Source organism: Pelodiscus sinensis, chromosome 5 (genome assembly GCF_052426305.1).
Source record: "Pelodiscus sinensis isolate ZL-2025 chromosome 5, ASM5242630v1, whole genome shotgun sequence".
In the NCBI taxonomy this organism is placed as follows: domain Eukaryota; kingdom Metazoa; phylum Chordata; order Testudines; family Trionychidae; genus Pelodiscus; species Pelodiscus sinensis.
This window is the reverse complement of record NC_143056.1, coordinates 130,515,234-130,541,607: the sequence shown is the minus strand read 5'-3', so window position 1 is coordinate 130,541,607 and position 26,374 is coordinate 130,515,234. Positions and strand designations below refer to the sequence as shown.

General features: G+C 46.8%; 1 protein-coding gene across 5 annotated transcripts in view; it reads right to left on the bottom strand.

Moving 5' to 3' along the window:
• LOC102448644 (E3 ubiquitin-protein ligase rnf213-alpha-like) overlaps positions 1-26,374 on the bottom strand; it is a 130,661-nt gene that overhangs the window by 95,079 nt on the left and 9,208 nt on the right. The window contains exons 5-16 of one of the 5 annotated variants that reach the window (XM_075928855.2): positions 25,827-25,963; positions 23,589-23,685; positions 21,315-21,392; positions 20,062-20,133; positions 19,531-19,640; positions 17,199-17,378; positions 12,245-12,308; positions 9,762-9,801; positions 7,703-7,882; positions 5,481-5,701; positions 3,722-3,975; positions 2,259-2,479 (exon numbers count right to left, since the gene is read on the bottom strand). In XM_075928855.2, coding sequence (XP_075784970.2) covers positions 2,259-2,479; positions 3,722-3,975; positions 5,481-5,701; positions 7,703-7,882; positions 9,762-9,801; positions 12,245-12,308; positions 17,199-17,378; positions 19,531-19,640; positions 20,062-20,133; positions 21,315-21,392; positions 23,589-23,685; positions 25,827-25,963 — 1,654 coding nt within the window. Of the gene's footprint in view, positions 1-2,258; positions 2,480-3,721; positions 3,976-5,480; positions 5,702-7,702; positions 7,883-9,761; positions 9,802-12,244; positions 12,312-17,198; positions 17,379-19,530; positions 19,641-20,061; positions 20,134-21,314; positions 21,393-23,588; positions 23,686-25,826; positions 25,964-26,374 lie in introns of all 5 variants that reach the window. The other 4 variants (XM_075928853.2, XM_075928854.2, XM_006120887.5 and 1 more) reach the window with 4 other exon arrangements.

The window sequence follows — 26,374 nt, the reverse complement described above, 5'->3', positions numbered from 1 at the left end:
GGAAGGAATAATATAGGAGCAGGGCCAGGGTGGGAAAAGATGAGGTAGGGTGGGTGGGGGCTTGAGGAAGGGGGTGGAGTTGGAGCGGTTCTGGGGCTGAGTGAGGTTTGAGCATGCCTGGGGAAAATTAGAAGTTATTTCCTATGAACCAACTTGAGACCTCTTCCTTGGAAGCACTAGCCCTGTTCCCATTGGCTCTAGGACTGTCAGATCTGATGGCTAGCCTGTGTTTCCACCTGTCTAGCATTAGAGAAGGACTGGCACTCTCATTATCTGCCACCCAGCTGCCCCTAAATTTGATCTTAGCCTTTGGGATCACTGTCTTTAGGTACTACTGCAATACAAATAATAAAGCCATAGTAATTGTCACCCTAGGGTTAACTTGGAAAAGGGTTTCCATGCTGCGCCCCTATTATATATAATGAAATCCATAAAAAGCATCTTTGGAAAATCATGAGAGACAAGAGAGATTCCAGAAGACTGGAAAAGGGCAAATATAGTGCCCATTTATAAAAAGGGAAATAAGAACAACTCAGGAAACTACAGACCAGTTAGTTTAACTTCTGTGCCAGGGAAGATAATGGAGCAAGTAATTAAGGAAATCATCTGTAAACACTTGGAAGGTGGCAAGGTGATAGGGAACAGCCAGCATGGATTTGTAAAGAATAAATCATGTCCAACCAATCTGATAGCTTTCTTTGATAGGATAACGAGTCTTGTGGATAAGGGAGAAGCGGTGGATGTGGTATACCTAGACTTTAGTAAGGCGTTTGATACGGTTTACATGATATTCTTATCAATAAACCAGGCAAATACGACTTAGATGGGGTGCATAACTGGCTGGATAACCGTACTCAAAGAGTAGTTATTAATGGTTCACAATCCTGTTGGAAAGGTATAACTAGTGGGGTTCCGCAGGGGTCCGTTTTGGGACCCACTCTGTTCAATATCTTCATCAACGATTTAGATAGTGGCATAGAAAGTACGCTTATTAAGTTTGCAGATGATACCAAGCTAGGAGGGGTTGCGACTGCACTGGAGGATAGGGTCATAATTCAAAATGATCTGGACATATTGGAGAAATGGTCTGAGGTAAACAGGATGAAGTTTAACAAAGACAAATGCAAAGTGCTCCACTTAGGAAGGAACAATCAGTTTCACACGTACAGAATGGGAAGCAACTGTCTAGGAAGGAGTACAGCAGAAAGGGATCTAGGGGTTATAGTGGACCATAAGCTAAGTATGAGTCAGCAGTGTGATGCTGTTGCAAAAAAAGCAAACATGATTCTGGGATGTATTAACAGGTGTGTTGTGAGTAAGACACAAGAAGTCATTCTTCCACTCTACTCTGCGCCGGTTAGGCCTCAGCTGGAGTATTGTGTCCAGTTCTGGGCACCGCATTTCAAAAAAGATGTGGAGAAATTGGAGAGGGTCCAGAGAAGAGCAACAAGAATGATTAAAGGTCTAGAGAACATGACCTATGAAGGAAGGCTGAAAGAATTGGGTTTGTTTAGTTTAGAAAAGACAAGATTGAGGGGGGACATGATAGCAGTTTTCAGGTATGTAAAAGGGTGTCACAAGGAGGAGGGAGAAAAATTGTTCTCCTTGGCCTTGAGGATAGGACGAGAAGCAATGGGCTTAAACTGCAGCAAGGGAGGTTTAGGTTGGACATTAGGAAAAAGTTCCTAACTGTCAGGGTAGTCAAACACTGGAATAAATTGCCAAGGGAGGTTGTGGAATCCCCATCTCTGGAGATATTTAAGAGTAGGTTAGATAAATGTCTATCAGGGATGGTCTAGACAGTATTTGGTCCTGCCATGGGGACAAGAGACTGGACTCGATGACCTCTCGAGGTCCCTTCCAGTCCTAGTGGCAAGGAGTCCTGTGGCACCTTATAGACTAACTGAAGTGTAGGGGCATACGCTTTCATGGGCAAAGACCCACTTCGTCAGATCTACGAAGTGGGTCTTTGCCCACGAATGCTTATGCCCCTACACTTCAGTTAGTCTATAAGGTGCCACAGGACTCCTCGCTGCTTTTGCAGATCCAGACTAACACGGCTACCCCTCTGATACTTCCAGTCCTAGTATTTTATGATTCTATGAAAAATAAGGTCTCCTACTTTTTGATTTGTGTGCATCGCAAACATTGCAAACATGTCAATACACAGCTTTTAAAAGGCAGAAACTGTCACTTTTAAAACCACAGACAGAGTTCAGGTGAATGCATGTGGGGGAGGGGAGTTAGAGAGATGTTACCTTTTTCTTTCTTCATTCAGATTTGAGAATTTGCCATTCTGCATGTCCACATTTTGGGCCAATTGTTCAATTTTGCTTTTGGCCGCTGGGCTTAAATAGATACTGTGGTGAAATACTGTGTATAGTGCAAAGAGGAGAACATCCATCACTGAAATCGTAGTCTGCGGAAATCTGACGTTTTTGAGCACATTTTCAATGAATGTGCCGATGTAATCAAAGACCTAGACAAACAAAGTAATAATGTTTTGCATTGTACTAGAAGCATCAGCAGGTACATCCTTAGAGAGTATAGGTCTGGGACAGTCCCCTCCTCCTTTGCTCCATGCCCTACCACTTCTTGTCCCTGCTTGCTCCTTCTCCTCCTGACTCTACCCTTTCTCCAACGCCCTCTCCCACAAGTGATACTGGGAGCTGGTGGTGTGGATCAGGCTGGAGCCAGGTCACCCCCGTTCACAACACCACTGTTAAGTGCAGGAATGGACTCAACCCCTAGTGCCAGTGCCGAGCCCCCCTGCTAATCCGCCAGGTCACCCTTCACCCCACACTCTCACATCCCCCTGCAGCACAGTGCAGATGGTCTTAACAAGGACATTAATGATCTTACCCATTCCAAAGATAGCGTCCCCAATTATCACCTCTAATATCATTAGCTCACAGACATTTACCTCCCCCCTCATCCTCTTTCTGTTCTGAAATTTGATTTGTCCTTTTCATATGTGTTCATTTTTTTGATTGTATCCTTTGGTATATATGGCCATGCCAATTTTCTTCCACTATTTGATCTGAGGAAGTGGGTCTGGCCCACGAAAGCTCATCGCCTAATAAAGCATCTTGTTAGTCTTTAAAGTGCTACATAATCCTGTTTTTTGTTTCAGCTACACCAGACTAACACGGCTACATTTCTATCACTAGAGTAGAAAAGGGCATGGTTCATTTAAATTCATGGAGGAGACACTAACCCTGTGACATTTACATTCACCACGACCGCTCCATGACTTTTGGCAAACACCATAACACATCTGCAGCCCTTGCCATGATGCATGAAATTTTGCCAAATCTAAAGCCAACCTTTCACAGACGCAGCTTGTAGGTCCCAGCGTCTGAGAACAGACTCTGGAAATCAGCTCCAAGAGCTGGCAAAATGATCCCGGGGCAGCCCAATCCAGCTCCAATGAAAGCAGATAGGAGTCCTGCAACTTCAACAGGAGTTACAGTGGGTCATTGGGATCTCCTCCACAGCCCACAGAGTCTATTGAAAAACTCCTATAACTCCAATGGACTTCAGAGCAGGCCCCAAGACTGGAGAGGGAAAGAACAGCAAATCTAACACTGAGTTCTGAATGCATCTCTGAGGATTGTCATGCACCATGTGGACACAGAGTTACCTCCAGAGAAGTTCACTGGGGGCCCTTCCAGCCACCGCGGCTCTGTGGTGGGATAAGAGCTGGGATTTGATCACTCACCTTTAACACATCAGTGTCAGTGTCACAATCATTTACTTTTCGCACTGCATCCCCAATGGTGCTGGTTTGGAAGCACTCCTTGTAGCAGTTGAGCTTCCTTTCCACATCCCCAAAGCCCTTCCGGTGAGAAAGGTCTCGGAGAAGCTCCTCCTCCAGGAACTGCAGGATCAGGTTGCTAGCCATCTCCTTGGATTTTCCCATTGGTACAGAGCCAAACTGGGACTGGCAGAGGCCATCAAACTGGGTCCACACCCCTAGGGAGAAAGAAACATTTGTCAAGCTTCAGATAAATGCCTGGGGCCCTTCAAACTTGCCCGGGGACAGAGTGCAGGAGCAAGCAGTGCACAGTCTATCACTGAATTAACCTTTTCATTTGCCACTTTATAGAGCTGCATGTGCCATGCAGTTAATAGATTCTGAGGCTGGCAGCATCCTCTGTGCCCATCCAGCTCAGCTTCCTGCCAACCCCAGGCTGGAGAATCTTCCCTGTGATTCTTGCCTGTGGCCTAGTAACTCCTGGCTGAGCAACAGTGATGTTTTGAGAAAGGGAAACCATACCCCCTCTAGGGGAGCTCGCCCAGGGGCTCGTTCACCCCCCTGGTAAACACAGGCCCCTAATTCCCCCTGAATTAGTCTCCCACAAACTCCCAGCCACTGGATCCTGCTCTGCCGTTCTTTGTGAAACCAAATCACCCTCTCCTCTCAGAAATCTTTTCCCCACATAGACACTTGTAGACCAGTAACGTGTCACCTCTGAGCCTTCTCTTGGAGAAACAAAATAGATCAGGACCCTTCAATCTCTCCCTCTAAGGCAGCTTTTCCCAGAGCTCAGATTGTTCTCATAGCTCTGCTCTGAGCCCTCTCCACTTGGTCAAACTCCTTTTGGAAGCACAGAGCCCAGGACAGAACAGTGCAGATGCCACAGGTGGACCTGGAGTCTAGAGGAGATGGCCAGGCCATAGCTGCTTCTCCTTCCCAGGTCCCAGCTCCCATTGTGGGACTAACACAGGGAAGGGAGTTAGCTGCAGCTCAGGAAGTTGTCAATTCATGGATTGCCAGGCCAAAAGGGCCTGCTGTGATCCTTGAGTTTGATCTCCTGTATAACACAAGCCAGACAACTTCTTCAAAATATTCCTAAACCTGTGACCCCTACCCCTTCTAGAAAAATGCTTACCCAAAGGATTGGGCAGTGGTGCAGATGGGCTGGGCCGGGACCAGTATGCCACACCAGCAAGTTATTTTTAGTTGGTACAGCATATCAGAGAGACTCCCCCAGCCATCCCTAGTCCAAACTCCGGCTGACACATCTCTGTGTCCAGGGCTGGGGACAAAAGCCCCATTTTCCAACCTGTTCTAATGATTAATGTTGTAGAAACTCCTGAAAGCACCACTCATTACTGACCATGACCCCACTGCATTAGGCACTGTAATATTCATTGGGTATATTATGGTAGTGCCTAGGAACCCTAATAATGGAGCAAGACCCCATTGTGCTAGGTGCTGTACAAACACAGAATCGTCAGTCCCCTGCTCCAAAGAGCTGACAATCTCAGGAACGCCCAGCAATGGCCACGAAGACTCTGAGCTAGAACGCTCCCTGCAGACTGGCCAGCTGCCCAAGTCGCTGTGGCTGTCAATCAGCCATGATTCCTTGGAAGCCAATGTTGTCACAATCAGATACACTTGTACTTAGACTTGGAGAATCTGCCAGTCGGCAACTCCCATCATCTTTTACCACTCTGCAAAACGTGAGTCTTACCTTCAGTTTTCATGGCTGATACGGGCACAGTGAGAACTCGATGGAAGTCAGCCTTTTCATTTTGTCGATCTGATTTATAAATATGCTCTAATCTAATTTCTCTAATTTCGCTGTAGGTGTCCACAACCCCATATTTATAATAGATAGGTTGTTTGCTTTGTAGATCCAAAACAGGGACTGTTACTTGGCCAACGATTAGTAGCCCCTTGTCAGTGTCAAACCTAGGAAATTAAAACAATACGGAAACACTGTAAATATGGCCAGTGCCTTCAGCCTCCCCTGCCTGTTTGTCATGTTGCAAAAAATAGCACAGATCAAGATGGCTGCCTGCTGCCATTACCCTGGTAATCCTCCATGTCACGTCACTGGAGGAAGGGGTAAAATGGGGGCAGGAAGGAGCACAGCAGAGGGGTGGAAAGATATGGGGTGGGGATGGAGAAGGGGTGGGACTTGGGGAAAGGGGCAGAGTGGTGGGGTAGGGGTGTGAAGAGGTGGGGTGAGGCCTGGGATGGGGGTCTGTCCAAGGCCCTGCTCATGCACCCCCAAAGGGACAGCCCTGGTGATCACCACAGCCATATTTGCATTTCCAAACACACCTACGAAAGAGGTGGAGTAGGCTGAAGGGACTGGCTGGAGGACATGCTCTAAGAGAACAAACATGTCAGATAAGAACTTAGGAGGGAGAAGTTCGGACACACACACCCCATACCAGCTCCCTACCTCTTAGAAAAATGGAATAAGCAAAATAATGTACAAATGGTCAAAAATCCACCATGTTTGAAACCTTGTGACAAACGTGAAGGCCCAGTCCCCACTGTCTGCCCCAAGGCTTCTCTGAGCGAGTCCCTGATCCCAAGGCCTGTTTTGTGCCAATCCTGGAGGCATTTGGAGCAACCCAAATAATTATTTTATTTCTGCTTTTTTACATCTGTCTTTCTTCAGCTGCTGCTGTTTCTTTCTTATGTGGTCTCCCTCTTTCACTGGTAGGGTTGTTTGGGCACTTAGGCCAAAAACCTTCCTTATTCACCCTGTGCAAGGTGGCTGAAATATAGCGCTTAAGGGTCAAGCTGTTAGAATTATCCCACACTAATTCCTAGATATCAAAGCCCATCAGCCCAACTTCCCGTATAACCCAGACCAGAGACTCTTGCCCAGCAATTCCTGCATCAGGCCAAGAAACTTCTGGGTGAGCTAAAGCAAAGCTTTGAGAAAGAGACGCTGCATCTCCATCAACAGAGGCGGAGTGATGGAGAATCCACCTAACTCCTATGTAGTTGCATCAATTTCCCCTCGAACCATCAGTATTTCCTGGACTCTGGCTTTCCTGGCACTTTGAACATGTGGCCTCGATTAGCCCACCTGAGCCAAAGCTGTCAGAAAGGAAGCACCTCAGTTTGGGGAGAAGTGGGGCTGACATGAGGCACCTTGGACCCAAGGGAGCCCACAACCTCCAGGGAGGAGAAGTTGGTTCCACACTCCCTGAAAGACCCTGTGCAGACCAGGACTTTAACAGGGTTCAAAAATGAACTAGATACATTCATAGAGGTTAAGTCCATCAATGGCTATTAGCCAGGATGGGTAGGAATGGTGTTCCTGGCCTCTGTTTGTCAGAGGCTGGGAATAGATGACAGGAGAGGGACCACTTGATGATTATTTGTTTCTATTCACTCCCTTTGGGGCATCTGGTATTGGCCACTGCTGTCAGACAGGTTACTGAGCTAGATGGACCTTTGGTCTGTCTCAGTATGACCATTCTTGTGTTCTTATGTAAAGGACAGTGCTTCAAGTAAAAGTGGTCAGGCCGGGGGCAACCAGCCGAGGAACGCCCCCCTCAGAGTTGCCCAGAGCACATGACACAGCACTCTGACAGCAGCTTAAAGGGCCCATTCTACCTTAATGGGGTTATAGCTGTCCCGGACCCCATCTCTGGACTCTTGCTGCCCTCCTGTGGTCATTCTACAGTAGAACTATTCCTGCTACCAGACCCCTCCTTTCCATTTTCCAGGCACATCCCATTGTCCTAACCTTGCTTTAAGTTATAATAAGAGGAAGCTGCATACTCAATTTGGTGGCCTTAACTTAGAAGGTGGTTTTGAATAAACAGACTCACAGACAGACACACAAACTCTTTCAAATATATAGTAAATTATCACAGTCTGCCTCCTTCTCCCTGAAAGCTCATATGACCCCGTCAGTGAAATCCATCTCTGGCATCGTTGTACCTTTTTTTCATCCTAGCTATTTCTTGGTATCTCCCAGGACTAAGGTAAGCTGCCACAACCATCTTTTTTAACTCTTCATAACACACACATTTTTTAGACCATACGGCAACAAACTCCAGAGTCATCATGTCCTCCACTGGGCATCTTGTGCTTGAAAAATATGGATTCGCCAATAAAATACTAGAGAAAAAAAACAAAAAAAACCCATAAGATCATCTCTGTGACATGTTCCATGCAGACCCTGGACATAAAATCTCTCAACATCTAGGCCCCCCACTCTCCTCATCTTGTCCTAAGTAGAGGAGAGATGGTTCGGAGTAAGGCAGGGAAGTGGGACTTCCAGGTCTCCTGTCCACAGTAAGCAACCTTGGTCTATCTTCTTGTGAGAGCACAAAGCAGGTGGAAAAGGCTAGCAGCTAGGTGTGGGACCATGTCCTACCTATTCTGCACTCAGGGTACACAGCAGTAAATGACTATTCAAGGGGTAAGGCCGGAGCAACTCACACAGTGAACGCAGCTGAATGGCAGATTGGCTCTTGGGCTATGCCTAGACTGCATCCCTCTGCCGGCAGAGGGATGCAAATCAAGCACTTTGGAAGTGCAAATGAGCCCAGGATTTAAATATCCCAGGCTTCATTTGCATACTCATGCTCCAGTGCTGTGCTAATTGCGCGCCATTTAGAAAGTGAAAGTAAAGCGTAGCTGCAGTTCTGCCATGGGGAGCTTTTTTGGCACATCCCATATTCCTCAGCATAATCCAGGCCAAAGAAGCTCCCCTAGCCATTCATGCCTCTAACCCAAAAACAACTGCCTCATCTCCACTGTCCGACTCCCAATGAGGGCGAATTCACCCAGTGCCTAGGACACCTGATCCAATAATTCATTCCTCTCTCTGCTGAAAAAGGGGCCCTTATTCCCAGCCTCAATATGTCTCCTTTCATCAACCAGCCAGTGGGTCTGGTTTTGTCTTTGAATTCAGGGGTGAAAGTAATTTATATTTCTTACAGGTACTGTCGTATTGCAACTTGTCAAGAAGGGGCCCTCACAGCAGGGAGGGAGTTATGATAGGACAGTACTTATATGAAATTTAAGTGTGGAGTGTGGGGGACACAGGGAAGGGGGTTAGAGTGGGGGCGGGCTCAGGGCAGGGGCTTGAGGTGGGGGATGCAGGAGTCAGAGTTGAGGGTTCAGGGCAGCGAGTTGGAGTGTGTGTGTAGAAGGGATGTGGGGGGGAATCAGGGACCAGCAAGCCCTCGGTGCTTCCCAGAGCATGCCATGTACCGCTCCGGCAGAAGTTTAAAGGGCCCTGGGCTCCAGCTGCCACCACTGCCACAGTAGTAGCAACAGCAGTCAGGAGCTCCGGGCTTTTTTGTATCACCAGACCTCAGAGCAGTTGCCCCTTTTGCCTCTCCCATTGGCAATCCATGAGTGAACATTTATGTTACAGTAGCACCCAGCCACCTCAGCTAGGGTTTGGGGTGCCAATGTGCAGCCTGCTGCACCAAAGGAAGGCAGACAGGCCATGTCTATGCAGCTGTCATGAGGTGTGATGGCAGCTCGGATAGGTGTACCCAAGCTAGTTCTGCTATAGCTAGCATAAGGGTGAGATCAGTGCTGGCTCAAGTAACAATAGCAGCATGGAGAGCACTCACTAAGGGCTTGTTACCACTACGCCAGGTATTGATGTTGCAGCGATCAATCCACCAGCTGTTGATTCATCATGTCTGTTGACACAATAAATCAATCTCTGAGCACCTTCCCATCAACACTGGTACTCCACCAAGACAAGAGAAGTAGCTGGCATCAATAGGAGAGCAGCTCCCTCTGCCCCCGACCTTACCGCACACAAGTTGCTGCGCTAAATACATCAGCTTCACCTAGCTGAAGTGACACAGATTGGGTCAACGGCAGGGGTTTGTGTACACTAGGCCTACATGGCTCTTGACTCTTAGGCTTCCTTGATTTTCCAGAAAATCCCTGCTACAGCATCTGCTTCTTTTACTCGCTTCTATGCACTGAGTCTGCTTCACAACATCCATTTCTGAACCATGCCACAAACCTGCGCTCAGATGTCGAGGTTTCTTCGTTTCCCTTCGGATCTGCAATTTTTATAAAGTAAAGAGCTTTCAGTTAAATTCGTAAAGGCTGAGGAAAATTTGCACATGCTGAAAACAAAGAAAATGAACTTCAAATGTACACATTTACAGCTCAGAAGTTGCCCATTCATTAAAAAAATGAGGACTGGCCACAGATGGAAGCGTCTCAGAAGACTTTGCTACACCTTAGCTCATTCTCAGTCAATAGAATGCATTTGCCATCTGCTGCTCCAACCAGCCTGTTACCTCTTCACCCAACTCCATTTCTTTAGCTACTGGACTATCCACCTCTGAATGAGAGGTCCCCTTTGTGCCTGATCCACAGAGGATAGGAGCCTGTTGTGGCCCCATTCATGCAGAGTTGGTTCTTTAGCTCAAGCCATAGCACCATGTGCTTTTAGCTCTGGAAGGCTCTGGTTACATCCCTGATGTATTGGCCGTCACATTTGCAGCAGTTAAAGTTTTCTTTCTTACGGTAAAATTGAAAGAAAAAAAAGTCCCATTAAAATATTTTGTTCCAACTCTCAGCTAACACCGAAGTCCATTTGGAGAGCAGATGAACAGAGCAGGGGTCACTGTGAGAAAGGCGCAGTCTGGAAGAAGAGATCCCATTGCTCCATCATGGTAGGCACAGGCACCCCAAGAGAAGACATGGAAAGGATCTCTTAGTTCTGAACCTCTCGGTACAGCATGATTGAGATGCCTACCCACACCACATGTGAGTCCACTGGAGACCAACACTGTCTTGCCTCGTAACAGAGATCCCCTCCCTATGGGCGCCAGTTGCGAGGCTCCATATTAATGGATGTCCATGTAAGAACCAGGCTACAGCCATATGTCTGTGAATAGCTTCCTGGGTCTCCAAGCAGGAATGTTTCAGTTCAGCAGACTTTAGGGGAGAACAGGGCAGATTTTTAATAACAGATCTGAATGCCAGCAGGGTGCAGACCCCAGGTAATGGAGAACCAATCACCTGCTCTAAGTGAATTGTTCCATGAGTCCCATCTCTGTTAAACCTTGGCCTCTTATTTTCAGGCTGTGTTCTTCTCACTTCAGCTCCCAGCCATTGGGTCATGTCCTGCCTAGATCTACTACATCAGGGCTACTCAACTTTGGAAGCCCCGGGGACCACAATGATACTCACATGCCAAGGACTGCAACTTCAGTGTGGTTGCACATACATGCAAATATATATGCAAATAGCTTCTTTTACACTGACAGACATGAATACGAAGACTAAGGCAAGATGACACAACACATGGGCCCCATTTAAGTCAGTTCTGCTGATATTAATAAAATGCAGTACTTACCCGATTTCCACGCATATGACAGCACTTTTAATGGGAAATGACAGTCCAGGAATTTAACTACCAAAATGCATATCAACAGAAATCCATTATAGTGACTACTTTTTTGTTTTGGCTCCCACCCATGGGCTGTGTGTTCAGCCCCATGGAAACCCAAACTGCACCACCGGCCACAAAGGGGACACGGGCTGCATATGGCCCACGGGCCATGTGTTGTGTAGCCTTGTACTAGATTTAAGAGACATCCACTATCAGAAATCGCCTTCCCAGGTAGGTATTCGTAGCTCATGAGATCAAGTCACCTGTTAACCTTCGTTGGGATGAACCAAATAGACTGAACTTCTGAATCTCTCACTACAAGGTTTTTTTTTTCCAGATCCTGAATCATTCTTGCAGCTTTTTTTCTGAAATGTTAACAGCTGGCTACCACCAGTGTGGACACCAGAACTGAACACAGCCCTGATCTACGCTACAAAATTACTTTGGTAGAAGTCGGTGATTAGAGGTATCAATAATCCCTGCCTCTGTGGGACAGAGGTACGCTGACCTAAGCATGTAGATAGAGTACAGGAGAGTTCCCACCAACTTAGCTATCGCCTCTGGCAGAGGTGGCTTTATTAAGTAGATGGCAGGGCTCTCTCCTGTCACTTCCCTAGAAGCAGTACATTTGTGGGGCCGACCTGCCCACAGTCTGTAGTAGTAATCTCCTTAATGCCATAAGCAGAAGTAGCACTTTCTCGCTTCTCCTACTTGACTGTCCACCGTTTCTATCTCCAGGGATCGCATTGCACCTTTGGCTCACCATCACACAGGGAGTTCCTGTTCAGCAGGTTTCCACAGGACCTCTATGTCCTTCCTGGGCAGAGCCCTTCCTTTCAAGGATACAGCCCTGCATGCGTGCCCTGTGGTCTTGATTCCTGGACCTTGCCCCTGGGCTGTCTGAAAATACATGTTCCCATGGGCCCAGCTGATCTTGAATGCTGTGTGGAATATTCCACCCCCAGCAATCCCCACCGCCCACTGATTGGTGAGTCATCTTCAGCAGGGACTCTTTCCTTCTGGGTCACTGAGAATGACCTCAAAGAGCTGTGGGCCAAGGACACATGGACAAGCTCATGCTGAAATAACAGAATGGTTACCTGCTGCACGGCGTTTCCCCTTCTGCTCCACAGGCTCCCCTCTCACTGCACTGCCAGGGAACGGCTTCTTTGAAAAGGAAGTTTTAAAACAGACCCATTAGAGCACCAGAGTGGATACCTTTTAACATCAGCCTGGCCCTATGATGTAACTGAGACTGAAGGAACGCATTAGCCTTGCTCTGTGCCTCAATGCAGCAGGGAATGCATGCCTGCAAGGAGCATCATCTCTGCATTAACTGAAAAGGAGACACACAAACGACCCAGTAAAAAGAGTGTCTTAGGGATCTGGCTTTCATTGTGGGGCTGGAGGGCAGGGCTTGAATCCTGAAGAAGCCCTGAGGGTAAAAGTTATGGGACTCTTAATTTATAAAATTCTGACTGGGTTGGAGAAAGGAGATTGGTCACATCTATTCTCCCCATCCCATCATACAGGAACAGAGGAACACACAGGGAACCTGCAAGGGGGAACATTCAAAACTGATTTAAAAAATACTTTTTCACACAGTAAGTGATTAGTCTGTGGAACTCACTGCCACAGGAATTAAGCCAATTTCTTGCTATCAGAGACAAGGAAGAACTTGAGCACTCGGGGAGAGATTATCCCACATATCCCCTGGGATGCTACGGGGGGCTTTTAGTAGTTCCTATGAAGTAGCTGGTGCTGGAAATTGTCAGAGACTGGGCTAGATGGAGCTTGGGTCTGAATCTATCTGGCAGTTTGTATGCTCCTAAATTATAGGATAGTTCCTGGGGGTTGTTGTGGACAAAAAAGAGGAAATGTCTTCTTTGCCAGAGGCACTTAGAGAATAGCTGGTGCAAATTTAATTCTATTATATATTGTGCCTCCATCTGAAGTACCTGCTGATGTTTTCATTATCTTTTTAAAAGTCCAATTGTTCTTTGAATCTCTCTAAGCCTTTGGCTACAGTGATAGATTGTTGCAGAGAGTTCCACCGGCTAATTACACCGTGTGTGATTAAGTATTTCCTTTGCTTAGTTCTGAATTGCTCACGTTCAGTGTCACGGAATGTTGTCTTGTTCTTTTGTTGGGAGGCATGGAAAAGAGAAGGGATCAATCTCGCTTTTCTTAATCACTCAGAGCAGGCTTTTATCCCATGCCCTCTTATCCATCTCCCTGCTAAAGGAACCAGTCCAGACATTTCAAGCTCTCTTCATAGGAGTGCATTTCCTGGCCCTTGATCATCCCCATCACCCTCCTGTGAACCTCTGTGAGGCCAGGTCTACACTATAAACTTACATCAGTATAACTGAGTCATTCAGGGATGTGAAAATTTATATCCAGCCTCTGGTGTGGACTGCACTAAGTCAACAGGAGACTTCTCCCATCCATGTAGCCACAGCGCATCTCACAGAAATGGACTGGCTGAGCTAATAGGAGAAGCTCTCCTGTTCGCATAGTAGCATCTTCACACTCGTGTGACTGTGCCACCACTGTATTTTGTGTAGATCTGCCCTAATTCTGCAATATCCCATATCAAATGGGTTGTCCCAGCACTATACACAGGATCCAGGTGGGGCCACTGCTCTGATTTATACAAAGGCATCAGAACATTCCCTGTAAAATTCTTCATCTTGATTTTCTTCACAAGCTTCTGCAAAATTTTTCTCCCTTCCTGCTTAGCCCCCTTTCCAGATATTTACTTAATAATTTAAACCACAATTTCCTCCTACAATCCCTTCTGACATCTCCAGAGTTAAGCTATGGCCACATTGTGAATTGTGTCTCTTGCACTTTACACAGCAATATGGAGAATCCCTTCCCCCTTCCCCCTCCCCCTGGACATAGCTGAGCTCAAAGGGTATGTCTACACTACCCCGCTAGTTCGAACTAGCGGGGTAATGTAGGCATACCGCACTTGCAATGAAGCCCGGGATTTGAATTTCCCGGGCTTCATCTGCATAAGCGGGGCGCCGCCATTTTTAAAACCCCGCTCGTTCGAACCCCGTGCAGCGCGGCTACACGGGGCACGAACTAGGTAGTTCGAACTAGGCTTCCTAGTTCGAACTACCGTTACTCCTCGTGGAATGAGGAGTAACGGTAGTTCGAACTAGGAAGCCTAGTTCGAACTACCTAGTTCGTGCCCCGTGTAGCCGCGCTGCACGGGGTTCGAACGAGCGGGGTTTTAAAAATGGCGGCGCCCCGCTTATGCAAATGAAGCCCGGGAAATTCAAATCCCGGGCTTCATTTGCAAGTGCGGTATGCCTACATTACCCTCCTAGTTCGAACTAGGAGGGTAATGTAGACATACCCAAAGAGAGCTGGGCAAGTTTTCTACGGAAACATTTGTCAGATAAAATATGCAGATTCAATTATGCCAAAACATTTAGCAAATTCATGTAGATTTTACCATGTTTTTCAATTGAAAAACACTTCATATATAAAATATTGTTTCATTTTCATATATTCAACACAAAAATGTTTCAATTTTTTAATTTTACTTCTGAAATTGCCTTAATTTTTTTAACAAATAAAATCCATTTTTAAATGCTTAAAATGCAAATGAAACAAAGCGTTAAGTACAACCCGCAACGGCAATGTTTTCAACTTTTTGATTCACCCCAAAATTTGAAAAATGTTGATTTTGGTTTGACACAAAACAATTGTTTTTCAATTTTTCAGAATTTCCAGGGAACCAGAAAAAAAAAACCATATTCACTCCCCGTGAACTGTGTTCACTGAACGTGCAAAGACAAGGTCCAGCAACATGCACATGGCTGTTCCAGGTGGTCCCTGGCAGCTTCTAAAACACAGAACATAGGGAGCGGCTCTGTTAGGTGGGAGAAAAAATAAGGCTGCAGAAGGGTAATCCTATTACACTCGTTGTACTATTGTTCATTCAAGGGTTAATGCTATTGTACGTCATTGTATTAACTGGATGTATATATCAGTGGTCCCCAACGCAGTGCCCGCAGGCGCCATGACACTCACTGGGGCACTTATGTGCACCCGCTGAGTGATCAGGGCCTGGCAGCCCCACCCCTAGGCACCTGGCAGCCCCAAAAGGTTGGGGACCATTGGTATATATTGTAAACCTGTAAAAACAAAGAATCAAGAAAGGTAAAATTTGTGTTTGATCAAAGGACCCTAGCAGTGATGGTTTGCAGTGAAGGATTATATCCTTGCAGACATCATCCTTCAAGGAGGGGATTGTTAAGGGTAAAATCCTAAAAGGTTAAATGTCCAATTTGTAATGTATGTTTGGTTTGTGATGTGCTCCTGTTAAAATCAAAATGGAACAACAGTCATCCATTTTGTAAATCAAAATGGGAGATAAGCCGCTTGCCCCAGGTCCGTCGGACCATGATTTTCCCGCTTTCTGGCAGAAAAGAGGTAAACAAGTTCCAGTCCAAACTGGATTTACCTCAGAAGCACATCCTACAGGGTCTCCCTAGCAGGGGCGGACGCTGCGGGGTCTCCCTAGCAGGGGCAGACGCTGCGGGGTCTCCCTAGCAGGGGTTTACCGCTTTAGACAGCACAAAAGGCTGACAGCTGGATAATTCGGGGCTGCCCATCCTAGAGGCAGGGGGCACAGAGGGGTTTCCCTACATGTCATCAGACTCTGTGGCAAGAGAGCTGCTGCAGCCATAGGAAGACTCCATCACCAGCCACCCTGACCTTCAGCGAGGAAGAGGACTCCTCAATGTTCCTCTGTCACAGCTCTCAGTGAGCTGAGAGGTTGAGGTCCTGAGCGACCCTCTGGGAACCATCACAAAAGTTGCTATAAACTTTTGTTATACTTACCGTGCAATGGGGACTGATTACTGTACCATTCAGTATTTGTTTCTTATTATTATTACCCCTTGAATCCCCTCTTTTGTAAATTTACTCCTAATAGATTGGGTATTGTTCAGTTCACATAAACTGGGCCCTTTGATTAATTAAAACACGCCACCAAACGATAGATACTGGCTGTCACAGGACTCCAACAGAGGGTCTAGTATTGTTAGGGGACCCCTCTACAGCCTTATCTTTTCTCCCAGCTAACAGCTCACATACTAGTTGACGCAATGGTCACCAACTAGTAGATCAGGCTCTATTGGTAGATCTTTGAGCCACTTGACAGGTAATGATCCTAACTGGTTTGGCCAAGAGGCTATCAAGGGCTGGCACTTCAGCTGCCCCTCTTCCCACTGCTGCACATCTGCTGCCCTTTGCCTTGGAGTTGTCCCCTAAGGAGCCTCCTGCTTGCTGCGCAGAGCAAGGGAGGGTGAGGAAGGTGCTGATGTCAAGGTGCCCCCCTTCCCCCCTGTATCCTATCTCCATAGAGCAGAGGGGGAGCACAACAGGACTTGCGATGGAGTTAGCTGGCTGCTTTTGGGAGTGGTGCAGGGCCAGGACAGGGGTGAACCTGTCTTAGCCCCACTGCACCACCACCCAGGAGCCACCTGAGGTAAACAGTGCCCAGTTGGAGCCCACATCCTGAAACCCTATCCTAGTCATGAATTCCCTCCAGCAACCCAACCCCCTGCCCCAGCTCTGAGTACCCCTGTATCCAAATGCCCTCCCAGATGCCTGCCCCTAGAACTCCCTCTTACATCCTAACTGCATTGCCCAGGTTCAGCTCAGAGCCCCTCTCACACTTAATCTAAGACCACAGTCTGCACCCCAGCCCTCTGCCCCAGCCTGGTGAAAGTGAGGGAGAATGGGGGAAGGAGGGAGGACAGAATGAGTAGGGATGGAGCCTCGGAAAAGGGGTCCAAAGGCGGCCCAGCAAGGGCATTTGGGTTTGAGGTAGATCTTGGATTGCACTTAAATTCAAAAAGCTTAAAAAGGCTGGAGACCCCTGAGTTAAAGGGATGCTACCTTATGCACTAGGAATGGTCTGTTTAACTTTTCTTTGTTGTCTTTCTTTTAGACAAGATCCAATCCATGACAGAACTTAGCTTCTTTATTTACCAGATTATTGAAATTTTATATAGATTTCCCATTTACCTGTGGCTTAGAGGCTTCATATGGTTGATTTGAATGTTTATCACCCCGTGTCTTTTTCACTTCCTTTGGCTGGGAAGCAGAGCCTCTAAGGAGGTCTGTCTCCTTCTTTGGTGACTCCGGATGATGCTCAGAGAGCTGCTGAATTCTGGTTTCTTCTCCCAGCGATGGCACAGACCTCTTCTTAGGGGATACATGATTTTATTAAAGGATGTAACCTTTCCACTGGGCTATGATGCTTACTACAGTCATCACAACTTTGTCACAACTAGATGACCGCAATCCAAGGTGTTTTTCATGGAGTTACAATTTAAGAATCCTCGTAATTTGAGCTGGGCACATTTCATAGAGCAATAACGTGTTTGCCAAAAACCACATTTTAGAAGCAACAGAACTTTCAAATAATTAGATCAATCTAAAATTTGGCTGGTGAAAAAAATGGAGAAAGAATTTGAAGACCTTGAAATAGTTCATTTCTGGCTATTTGAAAACAAACCATTTCAACTTTTCACCAGGGCACGTTGCAGTTTGACTGCTTTGAAATAAAGCGCTTTGAGATTTCCTTTCCAAATGGTGATCTGTTTTGAAATGTAGCTAATTAAAAAAAATTAAACACACCCTACCCCAGCCCAAAATGAAATGAAGACTCCTTCCACTCAACATTCATTTTCTTCAAATTTTTTTTGGTTCATCGCAAACATGAGGGGAAAAAAATCAGGTTTTTGCTCAGTTCTGCTCCTAAAGTCAAGACAAAGCAGATGGTGATACTCCATGCATCACAGATAGGCCCCTATGACCAGGCTCCAAGGTCAGCACTGGTTTCTGATTGGCCGTGCAGTTTGAGAGGTTAGTTGTGTCCCAGAAAGCCTTAAATGGCTGGAGACCATCCAGATGAAAATTCTGCTTTCTCCCCATGGGATACCGCTATAGCTATGACCAGCAAAGGCATCTGAGGTAGGAGGCCCCTGATTTAATAGACAGGATATTTTCTGCAAGGAATTCATAACCTTGCAACTCACTGCATGCCTCCAGATCCATTGGCTGTCAGGGATTATAAAACTTGGCTGTTTTCTTGGCCTGCAGGACTGGGTTGATCTTCTCTAGCTGAGCCAGGAATAATAGAGTTGGAGGCAGAAATGACTGAGAGAGATTCTTTGGCTGGGTTTATGCCAGAGGCAAGACTAGATGGGCACATTGGAAATGGATGAGCTTGTGAATTGTGAGTTACTGGTTTCTCACATGAAGGCTTCAGGTATCAAAGCGGCTTTTATTATGTTGTACAGTGTCTTTGGGTGGTAGTACTTGGGGATTCTACAACTATTAAAACCTATAGTCAGAGATAAATACGCTTTGCAGATATGGGCCCTAATTTTCAGAAGTAGACATTTAATATTTGGGGACCAGAATGTTTGACTGACCAGCTCGGGTATGTCTATACTGCACACAGAAACCAGACTTTGAATCAGGTTTAAGCCTAATCCCCCTTCCGTTCACACAACATCAGACCAACTCAGATAAGGCAGCATTCCAGACTCTGCTAGGAGATGGATCAAAACCTGAATCCCATCATGTCTCAGCTCTAAGCCCTGTCATATGCAAGTCAAGCCACAGAGCCAAGTCAGAAAGTCTGCGTTGTGCAGTATGGACATTTTTGCATGGTCATGTGAGACCCAGGCCCAGCAACTGTAAATACAGGTTTGAAATGTAGTGCCAATGTGCTGCTTCATTTCACCGAAAACCTCCCAATCTTCCATCAAAACACCATTTAATGGAAATATTCTGAGCAGCACTAGCTGAAAGAAATTATCACAAATAACAGCACATGTTGGCGCAGATTCATTAATCTAGAGCCTTTTACCATTTAAAATGAAAACAATTTAAAAGGCTCAATTCTAGAGTGTGCTCTGGATTCCCTCCATGTAGGGGCTCTCTTAAGAGCAGCTGAATAACTCTCCCTTCCCAGCCCACTGGCCCACAGGCCTCTCCCTGAGTAAGGGGATACCAGTGCAGCATCCCCATGAGAGAATCTGGGCCCAGGTTTGTAAACAACCCAGCCCTTTAGCATTCACTTGAGGGGAACAGAAAGTGGTGTCGTATTCATCCCTGGCATGAGGTTGGGTGTGGTTCTCTGGCCTGAGTTATCAGACTTAGGTGATCAAAATAGTCCCTGTGATTTTAGAGCCTCTTGGCCTAAAGTACAAAAGTTTGCTGGTCAGACATGAACTAGAACTTGCTCGAGGGTACTACTCTGTGGCACCAGCCAAGCCGGCCTGCAGTCTAATTGCTGGAATGACTACACGCAACTGATGCTGATTGGGTTAAATAAAATACCCACCTTGTCCGCTACTCCACTGGCATGGCTCTGTGGCTGGGATCCAGACCCCAGCTCCCCTGCTGAACTCAGCGGATGTATTTCGGCTTGGTGCAGTCCTGAAGTTCTCCGCTCTGGATGCAAACACAAACAAGTGAAGATCATCGGTTTTTACACATCCCAGCATCCTTCACACAGGCCTGGCGCCCCTCCTGTCCTGAGATGGCCTGCAGCACACTGCGAGTGAGGGACCCGATAGGTTTTCTAACGTTCTGACAGGACGTTCTCTGATTGGCTACTTGCTCCAACCCTCCCCTCCTCACAGTCTCTTCACCTGTTTCATTACACAACTGCCCCACTTACCCTCTTATCCCCTGCCCTGTCCCAAACCAGCCTCCCTTCCCTCCCATGTCCCCTCTCACGTCTCCTTTCTGTCCATGTACCTGGCCCCCTCCTAACTCAACCTTCTGGAAAACTGAAAATTGTTTGCCACCACCCCTTCCCTCAAGTCCCCTTCTCTGCCCCCTCTTTCCACCCCCTCCCCTGACTGCTCACCTTGCGCAGGCTCATGCTGCGAGGCTATAACATTGCAGGGCATGGGATCAGGCTCGGACTGAATTCTGGGCTCTGAGACCAGACAAAGAAGGTGGGTTTAGAGATCCAGGTTCCGGCAGCTACCTTGCAATTTTTAGTCCCACAGCCTGAGTTGGCTGACCCAGCAGGGCCATCCCGAGACATTCTGGTGCCTTATCCAGCCTAGGAGGGGGGCACATTCAAGGCTGTTGGGGCAGGAGTTGCAGGGGGCAGGCCCAGAGATGCAGCGGGCAGGAGCAAAGCAGAGAGGTGGAAGTCCTCGAGCTCACACTCACTGGTGGCAGTGGGAAGTGGGGTGACCTGGGCCAGCCCACTCTGATCCCCCAGCTCTCAGATGCGTCCCTCAGGGGAAGAAGCTTGGGGAAAGGGAGGGGAATTGCCCCCGACATGCACTGGTAGCAGCGGGGAGTGGAGCAACATGGCTGGGAGCCAGGGGTGTGGAGGAGGCTGGTACTCTGCCGCTGCACTTCCAGCCACTGCTGCTGAGTGCAAGGGGTGGCCCAACCCCTACTGCCAGCACCAGGCCCCCACTAATCCCCTAAGCCATGTCACTAGGGGAAGGGATGGAGTGGGGGCAGGGTGTGGATGGAGTGGAAGGGTGTCTTGGGCGCTGCAAACCTCCCCCAGGGATGGCCCTACTGAGTGCAACCTATGGAGGGGGGGTCAGCAAGAGGATGGGACTAGCAAAGCCAGCATTGCCACATGCAGCTGCCTGGGCCACCATGCAATTTGGGACAATTTGGTGCCCCCATATTTCCTGGTGCCCTACATGGGTGCATATTTTGCATATGGGTAGGCACAGCCTTGCAACCCAGCCTCTGAACTTGGTGCCGGGGATTTTGAACACAGCATAGTGGTTACCTCAGGCTGCGTCCATGCGCTAGTCTCTAGTGATCCACCCCCACGTTTCTTCCCTACCATTCACCATGTAGTCTCTGAAAGCCACGGTGGCCTGTCTCATGGGAGAGCAGTCACGCTACAGAATAACAACAGAGCCCTGCAAGGGTAGCTAAAGAACCTCTGGTGTCCCTGGAGCTCGGCTCACTCACACTGCTTGTTCTCCACTTCCTGTGCCAGATGCAAGTGGGATTCATCTGGCAGCTCTGCACAGGGGATCTCCCGGCTGGCCAGCATGGGCCAGGCTCCACTGTATTGAGTGGCACAAAGTGTCCAGGACAAGAGAGTAGAAGCTGAGCCATTATGTGGGGTTTTACCTTGGCATGAAGATGATGCAGTTTGCTCTTCTGTCTGGATATCCATTGCTTCTTCGGGAGCCTCTCCGGCTTCACCATCTGAAAGGCAGGGGAAGGCAGCGTTACTGAGATGATCATGGGAAGGGCTTAAGCAAAAAATGAAAGGGGCTAGCGGAGGATTCTCCCCAACTGAGCCATTTTCAATCCATGGAGTAAGCCTCAATATACTTATCTCCTGGGGGCCAGAGCAGCTTAGATGGTAAGAGTCACCACTGAATGCTACACCTGATTTGGCCATTGAATGACCTATGGCACGTCACTTCACTTTCCTATGCCTCAGTTTTCCCACCTGTAAAATGGGGATGATGGTACTGACCTCTGTGGAGCTGGCAAGACAGCTCACTTGCCCCTCCCTGCTACTTTGCACAACCCTGACTGGAAGGGGGTTTGCCAGCCAAACACGGCGGCTACGTCTACACTGGCATGATTTTCCGAAAATGCTTTTAACGGAAAAGTTTTCCATGAAAAGCATTTTCAGAAAAGCACGTCTAGATTGGCAGGATGCTTTTCTGCAAAAGCACTTTTTGCGGAAAAGCATCTGTGGCCAATCTAGATGCGCTTTTCCGCAAAAAAGCCCCGATCGCCATTTTCGCGATCGGGCCTTTTTTCGGAAAACAGTACTGTGCTGTTTACACTGGCCCTTTTGCGCAAAAGCCTTTCGGAAAAAGACTTTTGCCCGAACGGGAGCAACATAGTATTTCCGGAAAAGCACTGACGATCTTACATGAGATCGTCAGTGCTTTTCCGGAAGTTCAAGCGGCCAGTGTAGACAGCCAGCAAGTTTTTCCACAAAAGCAGATGATTTTGCGGAAAAACTTGCCAGTCTAGACACAGCCACAGTGTTAACTCTGACCCTTGGGAGGGTTTGAGTGGATAAGCAGGTGGGGATCAAGATGACAGACCAGCCTGGAATTAGAAAAGAACACAAAGAAGTGACAAGAGCTTGAAGCTATGACAGAGAGGGAGCTTGTTGGAGGAAAATCAGCTGCTTGCAAAAGGGATGCTTGTAAACTCAGACAGGAGCTAAGGCCATGTGACCAATACAGAAGGGGGAGCGAATCAGCTGGCGGGGAGTGGGACTGACCTGGCTATATGCGGCTCTCGGGGCACTGCCCCCCGCAAAGCACGAGTGAGTCCGGCCCAGGAATTCTACTGTGCCCCCCCCTTCCTCAAGTAGTTGTGAACTGTCTGGCTGGTAGACACACTCATGCAGCCTGAGCATATTTACCAGCCAGGCAGTTCGCAACTACAAACTGATACATCTAGTAATAATAAAACTTACCTAATGAGAAAATACAAGATATGTTCTATGTCTGGTATTTTCTCAGTTTGTTTTTTATGTGTTTATATTTTTGGGCTGCAGAAAACAGTACAGAAAAAAAGGGTTCCAACTAAAGTAAATGTTTGGGAAACCCTGGTCTAACCAGCTTTCTGTCTGTCTTACAGTCCATTATCCAATCCATATTCCTTAACTTGCTGGCAAGAATATTGTGGGTGACCATATCAAAATCTGTGCTAAAGCTGGCACTGGGAGCTTTGGGAGGACCAGAAACAACTTATTTGAATATTCATAATTTGATAAATGAATATGCAAATATGCAAATTAATGTTACCAGTCCTCCAAAAGTTCATGAATGGATTTACTGGTCCCTGTGTCAAAAAGTTTAGGAACCCCTGATTTAAGGTGTCAAGAAAACTTCTCTCTGCCTCCCCCAACCAGCAGTGTGTAATTGCTCATAGCAGAGCCTGCAGCCTTCTTCACCCTGTAGCGACATCAGTGCCCAGGGAGCTGCTGCTAACCATTCCTTGTTGCACACTCCCCTTTGTCAAGCACTTTGGGGAAGCCAGGGCCGGATTAAGGGGGGGGCTAGCTGGGCAACTACCTAGGGCACCTACCTATGGGGGGCACCTGATTGAAGTGGCAAAGGGTGCCATGCGCCCCAGGGCAGGGCCGTGCATGCGCTGCACGCCTGCTGCCTGGGGTGTAAGTATGGCTCAGTCTGGCACTGGGGGCAGGCAGGTGATAAGAGTCAGAAGTTGTTTTAAGAGCCCTGGGTGTTAATTTTGCTCCCTGTACAGACAACACACAAGGCTAGAAGACATGCCCCTTTGGTCTGCAAAATGAACTGGTTTAACATTACAGGAGAGTAGGATTGATAGGAAAGGAGTGGGTGTTTTTTTAGATCAAGAAATTCTCAACAAAGATTCTTAAACCAATTGTTTGAAGCTGGTTACCTGCGCTGTCGTCTATCATCACCCAGGAGTTGTCTGGCTGATCATCATCTTTCTTTGAGGTGGCAGGGGTGCTGTCTGAGCTGGTGTTCCCATGCCCCTTTGAAAAGGAAAGTTACAAGCTAGAAAATAATGGCAGTACAGCCCAGAAAGATCTCTCCTAAGAAAGGCCAAATGTGTCCTGCTTCAGATCAGGTATCCATGCTAGATGGCCCCTTGAGGTCCCTTCCAGCTCTAAGTTTCTGTGCTTCTCTGTCCAGCTGGTTTTTGAAATTGCTTTGTAATAATATAGTCACTTTTAGATCCATTAGTGAGTGCCTGGACAAATTAAAATGTTCCCCAACACGTTTCTGTGTGTTACCACTTCGGATATCACATTTGTGCCCATTGATCCTTTGTTGTAGAGACTGTCCCATTTGGTGGCACATGCTCACAAAACTCCCTGCTATAACTCAGGACCACAAAAGCTCATGATCCCATCTGCATGTTTTGTTAGACTCTAAGGTGCTGCAGGACTATTCGTTGTTTTTTAAGTTTTTCAGTAACAGACTAAGATGGCTACTCCTCTGTGTGCTGTAACAGGCACTCAACTGAGGTGACATTCATGCCTATACAGAAATCTGAAGGCAAAACAATTGTCTGCACCCCTTAGGAGCTCTCTGAGACCTGGAGCTTGCAGAAACCTTGAGCAAGCTTTACCATCTGCCCCAAATAAAGGGTAATGTTTTGCTGTGTCAGGCCAGGGAGAGCCCAGACAGCATGTCACGAATCATGTGAGTGGTTGGCATTAGTGAATTAACAGTAAGTGAACTGTAAGAGGCCATACTAGGGTCTGAGTCAGTGCACCGGTGGATTGAAAAAAAGGACTGTGTGAAAAAAGACTGTGTGTGCTGAAAGAAATAAAACTGCACAAAGGAGGCAAAGTTCCCAAATAAAAGGAGTCAGCGAGGGAAGAACTCGACCAAGGACACTCCATTGCTTATCGCTCATAGCTAGGCAAGCAGAATTGGATGTTGTAAGCAGGATGATCCAAGATCGGCCGTAAGCACACCTGCAGGTGGTAAGATCATCGGACATCATCCCCACTCGAACTGTCCCTTGCCGAGGGGATATATACCATACCATTTTGCCACAGGAGCTGGAGTCCATCAATTCGGCATATTGGGATGACGCACATGTCGGACTTCTGCCTCAATCAAATTAATCAACATTACCTGGGGTTTGGCCAGCCCCAGAGGGTGAGTGGTATGTGTGAATGTGTTTGTGAGAGTGTGTGTTACAACTGGATTAAGAATTAGGCTGCTAAAGTGGGTTAAGGATTAGACAGACTGTTAACTATTCAATTTAAACATTGCTTTTAACCTGCCTTTTAATTGCTAATTACTAGATATATATATCACTTTTAAAACTGCTCCTGAATTGTAATAAAACTTGTTAAAGGTGTATTCGGGCTCTTGTGGATCTTTTGTTCTGTGACACTGATCAAATGCCCTGTCATGCAGCTTGATCAACCATATAACAGTGCCCTCTTGTGCCCCTTTGATCTGAGGAAGTGGGTCTGGCCCACGAAAGCTCATCATCTAATAAACCATCTTGTTAGTCTTTAAAGTGCTACATAGTCCTGTATTTTGTTTCTCTTGTGGCAAGCATACTGGCTCGCCTGCTGACCCAGAGGAGGAGAGGCACCCCTTCCCAACCCCTACAGGCTTACAGTCTGCATGAGTCAGACTAATGATCCACTCAGCCCTCTAGACTCTCCACCAATTGTCAGCGATAGCTCTTCGACAAGAAGGGACTCCAGTGTGGACAGCTATGGGATAACTTCCCCCAGGTCCCACCTCCTGCTCCACCTTTTCCCCTAAGGCCCTGCTTTCTCTTTGGCCTCTTTCTCAAAGTCCCACCCTCTTCTCTGCCTCTTCTCCCACCCCAAATTTAAAAATAACAGACTTCAGAGCTTATAAAATGGCACTGGACATAAAAACCGAAACCCAGCCTGTCAAAGAGAAAATTGGATGGGTGCCAACCTGCATCCATTGAGATGGGGCGACCAGAATTGAACACTCTATCCTTGGGAGAGTGTAACATTGGCACCAAAATATCCCTGTTATTCTCCATTCCATTCCTTAGACATCCTGAAATTTTGTTTTTCCCTGGGTTGGGAAACATTCTGACAACTGTGACTTGCCTCCTAAATTCTGGAGTAACTGACTGAAAACATAAATATGGAAATGACACTCCTACCTCTGCTTTTGCCTGTAGCTGGGATCCAGGTTCTGATTCCTGCGTAGACAGGACATCTTTCAAAGGTCCTGGACACAGGGGGTTTCCTTCATTTTCCTCATTTCCTTCATTTTTTTCTGGTTCTATATTGCCAGAGCCTGGTTAAACCAAATATTAATAAAAATAACATTAACATTAACAATAAACAACAAAAATAGGGCTGTCAATCACACTTAATTAACATGATTAAAAAGAATCATGATTAAAATTAATCATGATTACTTGCAGTTTTAATCATACTGTGAAACATTAGAAAGTGAACTGAAATTTATTACATAGTTTGGGGTGTTTTCCTAAAATATGAAAATGCCATTTTTTTTCTTTTCAGGAACACTGAAATGTATTATTTCAATTGGGTCATTTTGATTAATTTGATTTTGATTTTTACATATTATTAAAACATTAAATATCACATCTACATATTATTAAATACTATACACGTGATATTAAATTTAATATTGAATATAAAAGTCAAAACATTATGAAACCAAAACATTCTGACATTTTCT